General features: G+C 34.5%; 1 protein-coding gene across 1 annotated transcript in view; it reads left to right on the top strand.

The window, feature by feature from the left end:
* Positions 1–15,961, top strand: part of LOC129248739 (neuronal acetylcholine receptor subunit alpha-7) — a 314,041-nt gene that overhangs the window by 272,671 nt on the left and 25,409 nt on the right. The window contains exon 9 of the mRNA XM_054888356.1: positions 5,041–5,127. Coding sequence (XP_054744331.1) covers positions 5,041–5,127 — 87 coding nt within the window. The remainder of the gene's footprint in view (positions 1–5,040; positions 5,128–15,961) is intronic.

Genomic DNA, 15,961 nt, shown 5'->3' with positions numbered 1-15,961 from the left:
GCCTAGGTGTAGGTAGGTGAAATTGTTGAAGTGCCAGTCTGGCACTCCTCCAGTAGCACTAAAGCGCCGTTTTAATACCATTATGAGACCTCCAACAGGCAGATATCTACAGCCAGCCAGAGCTGTTGATATAATGGAGGAAATTGATTGGATTTAGATTGGCGCACTGCCCCAGGCTTTCGAAGAAAGGAGCGCACAGTGACCTTAATCGTATAGCTGCCAAACCCGGACATTTACAGAGAAAATGCTCAATAGTCTTTTTCTCTGAAAGGTCCCACAGCTTCTGCAATGGGGGTTAAATGGTAACCCTAGCTTTTCCGCGTTAATATCTCCTTCGTTAATATCTCCTTCGCTCTCGCGTTCTCTAAGCATTTTGCATGCATTGCAGGATTGCAAAGACTTCTGCTTGAAAAACACTAGCAGTGTTCGGCAGTTTGAAGGAGATAGATAAATGGGCTGATTTAGAGAAAACCACTGCTCCGACTCTCGATTCCATCTTGGAAACGTCAGTAAAGACAGAGGTGCAAGCTTCGGTGCAGATTTTCCCCTCGATCCAATCCTGCCTATTTGGAAAGATTGCCCTAGCACGACCATCAAACTCTAGGTTGCAGATAGAGAGATCTGTTCGAAGTTCGGAGAAATAGGGTGTTAACTACCCAAAAGTGCTACCATGCCCCTTTGATCGGTTGGACAAGTCCAAGCACTCAGTCACGAGACCACTGTACTACATGCCAATGCATGCAGTCCTTTGCACCCTCCCCAGTTTAGTGTTATTATAGCCCTTCCGAAGAGCTTCCCACCAAACTAGGCATCAATACGTTGTACATCCACAGACGACCTGTGGCTTGAGTCCCCATTTTTTACCGAACATATATTTGCAGGAGTAGAAGGCTATTCTTTACCCGATTTTCAATGTGTAGCTTCCAATGGAGTTTGGAGTCAAGTATCACTCCAAGATACCTAACTTCCGACGAGAGCGGAAGAACGTGGTTGTTTAATTTCAGAAGTCGGCCTCTGTTACTTCGCGCACTTCCGTTCGTCGATCAGCGAAAATCATGTCGTGGACTTTTTAAATGATTTCCTCGGTAACCTCGTCTGCCGGATGCTCGTCCACGTTTAAATTTGTTGAACCAATATCTAACTGTGGTCATCGATGGCGAAGTGTCCCCATAGACAGTATCCAACTTTCTTTTATCTCCTCGTATTTTTCCCCATCCACAAAAAACGAGTTACCGCACGATTGTGCTCTTTTTCCATCTCAGCTCGAATAGCTGCCAAATCTAAACTAACCTGTCAATCAGTCTGAATTTTTGTTTTTTTTGCCGTCGTTTGATAGATGACAGCAAACGATGCTGACACCAACTTCCCTCAGCAACGCCCCCTGTCATCAAACACGGGTATTTATTGAGCCACCCTCGTAGTGTGTTTCTCAAAAGAGATTTGCATACTATACAGGTATTTGATTCGTTTGATATCGGCGCCAACCAAGTGACACTGCGTAGTACAGTGAACGCTTAATTTTTGTGCTGAGGTTTCAAGTGGTTACTTGTTATGGCATTGAGTGATGTATATAAAAAGCGTTTTGAAGCTATGTTTCTGGTAAGCCATCCTAAAGGCCCGAAGACATCCACAGCCGAAGCCACTAAGTAAAGTCAGAAAGTAGAATCATAAATTTAAGATTGATGGCTATGTTGATTATTTGACTGGTCTGACTGAAACAACCTAAAAAAGCGATGGCAGAGCCATCTCAAATTTATTCGTAAAAAAGCATGATTAATTTTGGGCCAAATTATATGTAGTATATGGGCATTATTCCATTCGAATATAATTCAATTCGAAAATGAAGTCTGTACTGCTGTATGACTGCAAAACGTGGTCCGTTGCGGTTTCAACAACAAAAAGGCTCTAAACTTTTATAAACCGCCGTTTTGGCCAGATAACCGGTTGGCCAGGCCGGTTGAGATTGAAATACGCAAAGGAAAGTGGAAATAGGTAGGCCACATAATCCATAAACCTGCGACTGACATCAGCAGAATGCCCCTGGATCAAAATCCGAAAGGCGCTCGCCAGAGACGACGGCCGAAAGGAACATGGAGACGAAGCCTGTATGACGTATTCAAGACAGCTTATGACTCGCTCGCTTGGCAGCAGATAAAGTCAAAAGCTGCTTGCGCCCCCAACCGGCGTGATAGCAAATAATAATAATAATATAATTATAATGAAATAAAAATAAAAACATATACAGAAAATTCCCTTCATCTTCTTCTTCGTTTTGGAGGCCCACATAAAATACTTTTGAGCGGTTCCATGTCAAGTGATCCAAAGATTTTGACCGTTGTCGCCAATTCTTATAAAAATTAAGTTATTTGTAGGCTTTAAAAATTATTAAAGGGTATTTCCAAAATTTCGCCTAGATGTTGTTTTATAATAGAGCATTTAAAAATTTAGATTCTTTCAAATTTCAGTATTTTTATTCAAAATACGGCTCTTAACAATTATATGTCAAAAATTACATCATTTTTTATGCGCAAAACATGAAAATGTATTTTGAAGGGGTAGGGTGTAGTCAGAGGCCTGAAAAAATGATGATTTCAATATTGTTTTTTTTTGTTTGCTAGTCAGTTGCTTTATTTTACAAAAATAAAAACATAGCATTAATACATCATGTTTCGACTTGACTGAAGCAAAATTTCAAAAAAAAAATTTATAATTGTAAAAAGTTATCGCTGTTCACGAAGTCCCTTGCGGTGATCATCACAAGTCCTTGGTGATTAATCTAAAATCAATCGGACAAGAGAAATTAGTTTTATTAATAGATAACCTTTTTTCAAAATTAATTCAATTCAATATGGCGGCCTCAGGAAATATTTTTCAGATTTTCAAGAAAAAAACCGAAAATTAGTTATTTAAAAGAAATCGAAATGTTTGAACAAAAAAACCTACTCCTTTGATCAGGCACGATTTTTTTATGTTCTTCAAAAGTAGTATACATTTTATTGAAATCTACCAACGGTTTTTAAGTTACGCATTTAAGGTTTTGCTATCGATTTATGTAGAGTTATACGAATTATTTAATTTCTTAGACTGTGTCATCCATCTATTCCAGGGCCATATAATAGTTCTTCAGCCGTCATAGCAGCTTCCAAAATATCGATTTGCTGTTGCCTACGTAGCATTCTACCTTCTCGAGTGTTATCGTTAACGCGCTTATATGCCACTTTCATACGTCCAGCATCCAGTTACTTGCTCTCGAACGCTCCAGAGCGCCCGAGCGCCCTTTGTTAATTGTTGATCACAAATTTTCACACAATATTTCTATGATATTATACTTAATGAAAATGCAATGTTGAAGGTTGTTCAGGAACACTTTGCGCTGCAGCAGCATAATTTTCAATAGAACGTCCAGATTTTGATCTGCCAGCCCTTTTTCTACCCTCGACATCAACAGTTTCTTGAAATTTCTCTACCATCCTTTGAATTGCCGACTCATTCGGATTTCCACAAGAAAGTAACGAATTTTGCGTTATGTTGTTCTTGAAGAGCGACTATTTTCATAATAAGTTTGAATAACTTCAACGCCTTCAAATCTCAACAAATCTCAAAGTTGACATAGAAAAGGTACCGTCTAGGAATTATTGACTACTGCCATCTGGGCATCACTTCATTTAGTTTATTTGTAGATTTCATCTGCAACTGATTACTGAACAGCGCAATTGCGCTGGTGGCAAAAATTTCCAGAATATTCTAACCAGTGCACAAACGTTATTTTCGCCTATATTTGAATAAGTGCAAAAATAAATGATTTTTTTTTTCTAAAAAAATTTGTAGCTTATAAATTGCACAATATTCACAGATCTACTGAGAAAAACGAATATATCAAAGATTCGACTAGTATTTTATCGCGGCGAAAGCCTTTGGAAAATTTTACTCTGATTTCGTAGGTCTCGGCACGCCGGGTGGAAAATTTTAAAATTTTTACCTGCAACTCTCCAAGTTGTAGGACCAAGTAATAATTTAGTAATAAAGTATGCCAAAGGGAGCACTAGTATTGGTTATACTCTGGCTTTTAGCATAATATTTTCGCTTGATATTTTGTTGGCCCATGCGAAGTTTGCTCTGTGGCAAATAAAATATAAAAACATTTTTCCTATTTCTTATACATACATATATATGCCACATTAGTGTTATGTTTATATGTTTACAACACTGCGAAATGCAAAATGGCGTCTTATGCTCCTACAAAGCATTACTGCTGCTTTACCTCCAACATTTCAAAGGCTTTTGGAACTCATCGTTTTTTGTCATTAATATTGCATCTGATTGGTTATTTTTATATCAGTAAAATTAAAAACAAAAACAAAACATTCACACATATTCATACATACATGCGTGCAAACACATGCTCACTCACTTACTCATCAGTGAATATTTTGAGGCAGTTCTTACAAGATTTTTACAGACATATTCACGTGATGTGAATTTACTCAACTAAAATTTTTGCGAAATAATGAAATGAAAATTCGTTAAACACTTACATGCGCACGGAGTTTTAATGAACTTACTGCATATGATGTTTCACAAATAACAACAAAAACAAACACGTTTACACTTTTTCAATGGCAAAGAGGAAACCAAGAATACCACAGTAAAGTATGACACCGAAACACTTAAAAACAGAAAAACCAGTAAACAAAACAAGAAAACAATATACAAAAACAAAAAAAAAATAAACAAAATCAGAAAAACAATAAACAAAACAAGAAAACAAAAAAAATGAGCAACAACAGAAAAACAATAAACAAAACAAAACCGCTTTATAGGAAAATCGACGAAAACGCAATTTTAAATAATATTTTTGCAAATATTATTTATAAATATAAAGAAAAAAAAAACAAATTGCGTCACAATCTAACATAACAAACTTAATATTTTTTAAACTACTTACTACTTAATACTACTTAAACTACTCGTATACGTTATTGTTTTTTCAAAATATTTTCTTCTTCTTTTTTCTACAATATCTTTGCTTTTTTGTTACAGGAGTTACAATTCTTCTATCGCTCACAGTGTTTCTCAACCTTGTAGCTGAGACATTGCCCCAAGTATCTGATGCAATCCCCCTGTTAGGTAGCGATTGCATTTTAAAATGCACATTTTTTCAAATTTTATAGCAAATAGTTAAAAAAAAAAACAAAAAACGTATTACAAACAAAAATTTATTTACTTATAAAAGTAAACAAAAAAAAATCATAAGCAAAAACAATTTCAAATACTTATTCCAATTACCGCAATTTATGACTTATTGTTATCGTTGTTGTTATTACCTTATATTACTAAAAGTTCTTAAACCAGAAAAATACCCAACAAACTAACTAAATGGCATTTCAATTAAATAAAAGTAAAAACCAAAAAAAAAACCAAAATTGTGCCACAACAATTTAAATGTTCGTTCGTTTTTGTCTACTAAACATACTCGTACTATCGCTACTATCCACCACTCTACTACTATTACTACTACTATCGCTGCTACTTTTTTTTTAATACTACTATTAACTGCTAAATTATTACAATTAATCATTGCCACTTTAAAAACAAAAACCAAAAACCGTAATCATTATGTGTTTACCTAGCTTCAGAAAAAACAAAAAAAAAGTAAAAGCAAAATTGACTAATAGAAAAAAAGTAAACTTAAATATATATTTTAAAGCATTTTCTTTTAGCTGCGGTTTTTGTTGTGTTTGCTTTTTTGCCACTCCCACCATACTATTTTCTGCTGTACTTAAACAAAAAGGTAACAAAATTAGACCTTCAGTGCATCTGACCCTCGACGACTAAGTTAACCTATAAAAAGAAATGAGGACTACGGGCATTTAAAAATTGTGCAGCTAGCGCGCTGAAGTTGCTGAGTTAAAAAATTATAACAATTTTCCTTTACTTAGCCTCAACTACAAGCATATCTACACTAATATAAATGTATGTGCCATAACCTACGACCGCTCAAATACCACTCCGAAATCTTAAGCAACCACTACTAGTCCATATTCCACTACTGCATATAACTAAAATAGCGAAGAAGTAGAAAATTCCCTCACTGAAGAAAATCTGCATTACTTTTGTTCCCCTTCTTTCTTTAAAATTAAAGATTCTTCTACAAACTTTTAGCCAAAAAATACTAAAAAATTAGTATACTAAGTAATACTCCCCAGCCTATGCACCAAAACCACCGTGTAAATGAAATCCACTCATTTATCATTTTCGCGCATTGCATAAATAGTTTCCCCACTACATGTATGGCCAAAAATGTTGTTGTAGTCAATTTCTTTATCCACTCACTACTTAGTGTTCATGCATTATACACAGAAACCAGACACCTCAAAATATCAAAAGAAGAGCAAAAAGAAGCCGTGAACACAAATATAATTCAAAGATTCCTTGCAGTACTTCAAGCTCCCATTTTTGCAATAAACTTCCATATGCACTACTCTAATAACCTCCCCTACAGCAGATTCAGCATAACTTTTTTTTCTCAAACCTTCTCAAATATCCTTTTCAAAATAGTCACTTAAATTAGCTGCTTATCCTGAAAAAAGAAACACACTCTTCAAAACCCATTTATTTTAAATGCTATCGTTATCTATTCTTCCGTTAAAACTCCACGAAAAAGTAATCAAAAGAAAAGAGTTACAGTACATATTTTAAAAATTCTTAAATACTTTCAAACTTCAATAAATAATTCCAATTCAGCAAAGTTGTGAGATTTGGACCACCTGATCATAGTCGGTATCATTTGTTAATGCATCTACCAGTTACTTGCGAAGGCATACCGATGTATCTGCTTTCAATACGCACGCTAAAACGCTTTAACGCTAAAAACTCTGCTAAAAACGAAAAATCCTCTCTGAACCACTTGAAAGCACTACTGATTGTCGTAAAGAAGCTTTCATTGCCCCTTCAGCAAAGCTCGAGATTTTAATACTAAAAACGAAAAATCCTCTCTTAACCACTTGAAAGCTCTACTAATTGCCCTAGGGAAGCTTTCATTGCTCCTACAGCTTTCATCAGAAATAAGTGATGTCAAACTGTCATCTTTTTGAAAAAAAGCACTCGAAGTTTCGCCAAGATCCTTTCACAATTATAATGAAAATGTGTCTTTCATTATAATAATTATAATACAAAAAATTCAAAGCTTTTCCGCTGACTTACTTTGCTTTTCGTCAATGCTTTTTACAACTTCAAAATGACCTTCAAGTGAACTACGAAAAAAATCCAAACGGGCTTGCAGTCGCATCATCATTGTTGGCTGGACAACCCTGATCGGGTCTTCGCCTGCTGTAGCATATGTATGCCTGCAATTTTCTCGGTGTTTCGTACCTGCATCGTCCATGCCCGAAGTCTTAAAAAAACCTGCGTCTTCTTTTACGCCGTCAATCCATCTGAGTGGTGGGTCACTCCTTCTTCTATGTCTGTGTCACTTTCCAAAGAGTATTTGTGGGTGTGGGTAATCCGTATTAGATCGTAATATGTGAGCTGCCCATCTCAGTTTGTAAAGTTTGCCGAGTTTATTTTTCTGCAGAAATTTTGTCGTCATGTCCCTCCCTCGCTTACAAAACCTAAATTTACTCTTTCATTTGTTATTCTCACTAGAGGACTCTCAGTAATGTTTTATAAAAACATTCACCCCTGCTTTAGCTTTCACTACTTTAAAATATATAAATTTTCACCACGCAGAGCTCCCCTAGCTGCATCGATATGGTTTGAAAGCTGCAAAAGATATATTGGTACTTTTGTATTAATCGAACATTGCCAGCTTTTTACGGCAAACCTTAAAATCTTGCTCGAGCTTTCAGAAAAAAGTTCTTTAAGCTACAAAAAAAAAAACTTTTGTGCGTGCACAGGCCGTTCTAATAAATAGTTTCATTCATCATAACAAACCTGACAAGGTAATCTCTAAGCAATCATTTGGTTCTGCAATAAAAAAAGGGAATAAAGGATTCCGACGGCATTCAAGCTTTTGTTAAAAGAAACTCCACTGCGAAAGTTCCTACAACTAATATACTTTTAAATAAACCAAAAAATTTGCAATTTGTATAATAATTATTTCAAAGTGGTTCCATTCATCAGTCCGTGTAATCGGCCGAAGTTTCCTTTAATCATTAAATTGCCTAACTGCTGTTTCCAAAAACCAAAAAAAGAAATACTTTTATAAAGTTTTTAACCAATACACCTGTTTTAAGCTTTCCATTCAAGCTTTTTCAAGTTTTTTTTTTGGAATTCTATCAAATTCACCTCGACGTATACAAATCCACAACTTTGCTTTCTTCCAAATTTTCGTTAAAACCATTCCATTCATTTAAGAACATTTCTTTTCATCATTTATAAGCCTCCCTTTCACCATGTATTACAAAAGATACTTATGAGACAGATTTCAAATACAAGTTAACTTGGGAATCTACTTGTGAACTTAAAAAGCTAACTCTTAATTTTTTGTACATACTCATATGTAAATTAACTACTATTTACTCAAAGCTTTCCAACCTCTCTACTTTTTCCATTAATTATTAATAATCAGATTTAGCTTTTTAACACTCTAATCTTTTCAAACTACTTCCTCTTTTTAATAAATTGCTTTTCAGTTTTGCTCTCTACTAACTTCGGGCATTCTAGCTTCATTATTTCTTTTTTGTCTGTTTTTTCTTTATTCTGCTTAAGCTCATCCAGTTTCACTGCACTCCTTCGTTCTGTCGATCTCTTTTATTTGCAAACTTGTCCTTTCTACTCTATCTCTTTATCTCTGTCTCTCTGTATCTACTCTCTATCTCTCTCTAACTTTACTCTGCTGCCATCTTTGTTTCGCACGTGTATTTAGCCTTCCTTTCAAAGCACTGTTAGTCAAATTTTCCACCGGCACTTTTTTACCAATCAACACGCTTCGATTTCTATGCATTTCACTTCATGTCATTTATACTATTCACCTTGCGTGTGTTTGTTATTTTGGATTTTTTCTTTAATATAAATTAATAAAAATCTGTAAAAATGTATAATTAAAATTTTTGCATATAACTACATACATAATCGTAACTGCATAATTACATGTTCATATTCACTAACTTTTTATCTCGCAAACTCCTAACCCATTCATGGAATGATATTTTTTGATAACGAACCTTTTTTGAAAGTATTTTTTAAATTTATTATTAATGCATAATCTTTTATTGGAAAAGGATTGAAGAGCAAATCATGATAATACACTAATTTGTACTAGTCAAAATGCACAGAGTTCAGAACTAGTCCAAAAAAATATTTTCGAATTTACTGAGAAAAATATCATTTCATCACCCATAAATTATATTCAAAATTTAGAAAATTATTTTTACATAAATTTTGCACTTTACGTCCTAAAATAGGAGATATAAGTTGTATTTGTTAATTGTGTCTTCAATGTGTTTTGTATTAATACATAAGTGTTTTTTTGTTGTAATATAATATAAATCCTTAAAATGTTAACATTTCTTCAGCTTTTGTAATTTAAGTACTTTATTATAAAGTTATATAAAATATAGTAAGTTAATAGTTTGCCGGCGTTGCTGTTTCAATTTTTGGATTTTTTAATCAATTAAAAGGAAAATATTGCGAAATAATAATGTCACCATCGTTTAAAGCAGTAGGCCGTAATTAATTTACAATCTTACTTGAAAACTCACTACTTTTACATACAAAATATTCAAAGTTCCGTTATAAGTACATATAATATAAATCTGTGCGATTACTTCCAGGTTGCCAAAATAAATTTTTGGAAGCACAGAAAGGTTCATATCAAAAATATCATTTTTTTATGTAAATTTTTTGGTTTTACTTTTTAATTTTAAATTACCCTGACTCTTCTTATCCTGCAACTCTAACTTCATTGCAAGCTTGCCAAACTTTATGAATCATAATTATTTTTTTAATTTTAAACTCTTAATTCAGGGTTATAGTTTTACCAACTAATAGCACTAAAGAATATATATCTACCACTTTTAATATACTCGTATAATTTTAATGTGCGAAAATAATACATAACTGCAGTTTCGCGAAGCAATTCATGTCCTCTATGCCATAGATTGGCTTGGATTTGCATAGTTGCTTATGTTGTGTACATTTGCAATATAAATGAAACTCCACACTACCGTATGAGTAACTTGCCCTGCCATTTTGCATCTGCCATTTGTGGGTATTAGGGAAATACATAGTATCTTCCTAAGGGCTTCGTTGGAGCTTATGTATGTATTTGACTCGCTTTCGTCCACAGCTTTGGCCTACCGTTAAGGAAAAAGCGATTAAAAAATTCTAGAAAATTTTAATTCCTGCTCGTACAGTCTCTGAACGACTTCAGAAATTTTACAAAAGTGGTCCTAAGAATTTTAGAAAGTAACCTATCAACAAAATTGCCTTCTTAGAAACCCAATCCATTTTGGTGCAATGAAAGGCAGGTTTTGTGAAATGGTGCTTAACCTATTTGCATCATTCGACGGAATAATCCGAGAACAAAAACTCTCTTTTATCACCAAGAACGGAATAATCCGCAATAAATAATTTGTATATAAAAGTCTGAAGAAAATATTATTTTTCATTAGAACAAACAGTAAAAGTACTATGGACCCAAGGTATTTTGAGTACATCGCGCATTTCGAGCGGTGATGCAAAAGAGTTAGAAAGGCTTTGTTTCATGGAAATGTGGCAATCCTCATAGCGTAGGAAAGAGTCCAAGGTTCGGCTAACACTGTGCCGTAGCCAAAAAAGACAAGACCAAAGCAATTATGAAAGAGGAAGAGCTATAAAATATTGTAACACCTGCCTATTGTCCATAAAAATCAGTGCGTTGAAGGAGAACTTCGGTGTCAAGTTGATCTGAATTGTTTGAAAAACAACGTACAAAACAGCATTTACTGTAACTATTGTATTTAAGAGCCTATATTAAAATATCTTCTTCTTCTTCCTCGCTTCAGCGATTTTCGTCGAGTTTAACAAAACGCGCCAGTCGTTTCATCTACGTACTAACCAACTCCAATTAGAAAAGCCAAGTCCTTCTCCACCTTCCCCTGCTACCACCAACTGGTACCGCATCGAAGATTTTTAGAGACGGAGCGTTTGAATCTATTCGCACTACATAACCTAGCTAGTGGGGCCGTTGAATCTTTATTGGCTCATTGCTCCAACATACGCGATATTCGCCGTTGGCAACGTGCAAAGGTCACTAGCAGATGAAGGTACGCCACATCAGATGTTGTCATCGTCCGTGATTCTGCGCCATACGTTAAGACGGACATGATGAGAACCTTGTAGAGTGTTAGTTTTGTTTATCGAGAGAGGACTTTACTACTCAATTACCTACTTAGTCCAAAGTAGCACTTATTGGCAAGAGAGATCCTCGGTTGGATTTCAAGCCTCACATTATTATCGATGCATAACGTCTTTCTCAGCAAGCAGTTTCTGTTGGGAGGCTACCGCAGTATCTATCACAATGAAAGTAAAGCCATCTCCTAAGCATCTCAGAAGTCATCTCTTTCAAATCACCGGCGAAATCTAGACAACATCCACTGTACCCTAAGGAATATAATCAGGGCTTAAACGGCTTCCACCGAGAGTAATTCATAACATTCTTTAGCTCTCGTCCCTGTATATGGTTTTCGAAATCCAATCACCACCCTTTGGAGACGAACAGCTTCACTCTGACACAAATGCGTTCTTGATACTTTAGCAGACTCTAGAATTGACCCCGACCAACTCAACATAGGCTGCTCAAAGAATCGAAGATTACTCGGAACTACGAAGAAAAATTTTAAGGATTAAGGTTATTATACTAGGTAATTGCTGCAAGACGTATATCAGACAAAAGTGCGAAGAATCTAGGAAGCGATCCTCTAACATTATCTCGGAAGGTGAACTTACAAATACTTCATATTTCCACCAGAGACATACTAAGTCGCGGAGCAACTATGTATCGCCGCATACATTCTTTATTACTTATTAAGCAGAGCTTCTACTTCGATTTGTGGTATCCATCTTGATGTTAAACTACAAAAAGAGGGGCCAGCAGTGTGGAATCCGTACGAAATATGGCTTTTATGATACATTTTTTCGTGACAGAAAGCCGCTCGGAGATTTGGAAGTGCTTCTTAGGAAAGACCACTATTAGGAAACACTTTTTCTAAATATAATTTCATGCTTCATGTCCGTAATGGGCTTCGAACCCGCGGAACCTACCATATGATGGTCATTTACAAATCGGTTCGGCTGCAGTGGAACTTTCTTTTAATACGAGTAGTTATGACATTTCGCATTCATTTCTTGGTATCTTAGTTTGATGTTTCTATTCCCTGCCACATCGCTCAACAAATACCACATAAACTCTCTCATTAGCTCATTTTCGACATTTCTCTTACTCCAAGCTTGTTACTTTAGTGATCATTTCGAAGTTGCTTTATTGTAAACATTTTTAAACGTTTAACTAATCTATTCACAAATAATATAAAAGATAAAACCGAACTCTAAAAATATTTAAAATCGCAAAAATTAAAAATTACGAAACACTTCCAATAATCGCAAGAAGCAGTCAGTAAATAATTCAAGAAGCACCGAATATTTCACAACTGAAATATTCAACTTTTAGTTATAATTTTTTAACTAAATGTCTTTATTGCTCTTTGTTATTATTATTTTTTAACTCAAGTGCCTAACAAATTTCCTCCAGCTGTCTTTCTTTTGCATCTACATATCTCTCACTCTCTCTCTTTCCGGTCAAGCTTTTCAGAAACAACTGATAAATGTGTACGTCCCCAGCCATAAAACCTTCGAATATCTCCATATGGCCTTTCAAATTCAATTTTTATTTGTAAAAAACAGTTTTTTTCATTTGAAAACTTTATTTTATACGAATTTTTTCAGGTGTCACAATTCTGCTCTCGCAAACAGTTTTCTCCCTATTGGTTGGTAATGTCATAACAAAGACGAGCGAGGCCGTGCCGCTGTTAGGTAGAGTCTGAAAATGATATTTTAAAAAAATTTGCATTTAAAAACTTGAAATATAAAAATACGAATTTCAAAAACATACGAGAAATGAAATAAAAATGTGTATAAAACTTCGGAACACTTGCAAAATAAATAATTAAAGAAATTAAAAAAAATCAAACACTCTTCTCTTTGGCTAACGATGACTAACACTCTTTGGCAGCTTGCGTTTGATAAGTACTCCTAAGCAATTTCTAGTTGTTAACTGAATTTTGAAGCAAAACAACACCGAATCTAAATCTTCTACTACTGTTCGAAATTGTACTGCCTGCATTGCAAGTTAAGCGTTGACTTATTCGACATCCCTATCCCAACAATTTAAATCAAAACCAATTTTAAAATTATCCAAACTCTGTCTTAATTGTACAGTGAATAAATAGAATTGGCAATTATTCAGATAAAAATTAATGAAAAAATTAAAAAATATATCTCTTTCACAACTAGTCATATTTAAAGACAAAAATATATATATTTCCTACAGGTTTTTGCCAGAAGTTAAACAGCAGCGTTTATTTCTTTTTTTTTTCTTTGATTAATAATTAATTTAGTTTTTGACGTTCTGTAACGCTTCCATGCAATTGCTGTCGAAATTCCACAAATCTGACTAGTTGTGAACTAAACTCAGTAGTTAAGTTCTATACCATAATTGAGATTGCGGCTTTTGTAGTGACTAACACTAACTAAGCGCATGTTCATTTCACGCTCACGTCTTCGCTCACACTCTTTACTCTCAAAACTGCTTGACATTGCTCTCCCAATTACACACCGTTAGATGATATTTGCCCCGCTCCAAACCCAACAATACACCTTTTAAATAGTCGTGTATCGCAAATAAAAGTTCATTATAAAACATAGTTCATCTCAATAAGCATTTAATTCATTTATTTATGTTGGTTCTCTTACACCCAAGTCTTTTTGTATATGAATCATGTTCGTGCGTGTCTAACAAAATATATAAAATTGTAAGAGTGTCCAGATTTTCACGTCTAGATTTGGTATGGGAAGTAATCGCATATTACAAAAACATATTTTTTTTATTTAATTCATTTTGTTTTAAACTCGGTTACCCTTTGGTTCCAAGCACTAGAGAAAAGTGCTCAATAAAATAGTAATGAAAAAATGAACTTAAATATGTATGTATGTAAAAACATATTTTGTCATACCCTAACTAAACTCGCAGTGAAAAATGCCAAATTCAGTATAAAATTGAAATAAGTTAGGATAACAGTAAGTGAATTTAAAATACATTTTTCCCCATTAGTTTTTTATGAATCTAAAAATGGTTCCTCTATTTACTTATGCGAGTACATCTATGAGAGAAACTTTTAGAGAGAGAAACATAGTATTTACTTGAAGGCATATGGGCAGACATTTCAACTGAAAGTTTACAAGATTCTGCAACGAATGTAGCGCAAGTGACAGAGAATAAAATTGTGTTGCAATTTTTATGCAGATTTTTGCTTGGACATTTTTCAGTTCTTCTTGTATATTCATTTCAAGATATTTCAGTTGAATTTTTAGCCAAACTCTTATATCGTATTAGAAATCATCAGTGGACGCTCGCGTTACATTTATTATGAAATCTGTACTAAAAACAATAAACTTTGAAGATTTCTTTGCATAGCTAGAAATTATTAGGCTATACTTCTCCTTCATTCTGATTTTGTAACCAATTTTTCGCCATAATCTCTTAAAGGAGCGAATGTGAAGACTTCATAGAGCAGGACTTACGGTTGACGACTATTTGCATAGGTAAAGGGAGGCTTATTATTAGGGTAGGTTTCACTCACTACTAGTTGGTTTCATACTACTCTTAAACCTACCTGACAGACCGTATGGTACTTAAGGCGAAACTAATAGCAATAAAGCAGACCGTTTTTTCGCTCATTACCTGTGCTGCTATTGAGCAGCCTTCTAATATTTACTCTGACATTCAAGCTCCTATTATTTTTCTTCAATGTAACGGTAGGTAACGAATGTAGGAAAGTTTTGGGGCGAAAGAGGAGCCAGATTATAATGACTGTTCTGCGAACGAACAAACAAAGAAAGGAACAGAATTATAATTATCAGAGAATTATAAATCATCGAGCCAGTTATAAATGGTAATTTCTTTAGATTTGTAGGACTTTGAGTTAAATAAAACACTAAAACAAATATCACGAGAAGGCCCACAATATTAACTTTTATATATTTTATACTAAAGGCGATTTTGTGTATATGGAAGCCATAGCTTGTTCGAATTAAGCACAATTCTCAACCATCTTTTTGCCATAGAAAATAACCTTCAAGAGTCGGTAAACATGGATATATACAGTTCTCTTTTGCCTATCGCCTTCTGGGTGGTATCACCCTTGGAAATAGAGGTCTTCAGATGGTTTCATCAGCCCAGAAAGCACACCAAATAAATGAGTGAAACTCTTAGCTTCGTGATAGCACTGTCAAAATGTGATTTTTTTATAGCAAATTCCAATAGTGCTAAGTTCAAAAGCTTGCGCTTCCCGGCTTTATCTCTGTGAAAGTAGTAAAGGGTGTTAATTTTAGTTGTGGTTAACCTTTCTACAACTCATTTACAATCTAAAGTGGTCCTTGGTAAAACGCTATAAAAAAGTACAGATTTATGGTTGGAGCTTACCTACCATACATATAAAATAATTGCTTTCCAGTATAAACTCTGATGTTTTTGGTAAAGCTAAGATTTCTGCTTGAATAAGGTTGCTATAATTAGGCATCTTGAAATACTTTTGTTCCATGAAACTTATCAAAGATCTGTCTCGTGGTTCGGACTGTTAAAAGTGGCACTATGAAGCCTTCAAACGAACTGGTTATTGAGTAAAAAATCCTTACGAAAAGCCTAATCATAAAGCCCTAGTCATGTACTGTAATGCTATATGCCTTCGCTAAGTGGCTAATTCGA

The sequence above is a fragment of the Anastrepha obliqua genome, chromosome 5, assembly GCF_027943255.1.
Source record: "Anastrepha obliqua isolate idAnaObli1 chromosome 5, idAnaObli1_1.0, whole genome shotgun sequence".
NCBI lineage: Eukaryota > Metazoa > Arthropoda > Insecta > Diptera > Tephritidae > Anastrepha > Anastrepha obliqua.
Note: the sequence above shows the minus strand (reverse complement) of the source record. Positions and strands in the feature narration are given on the sequence as shown.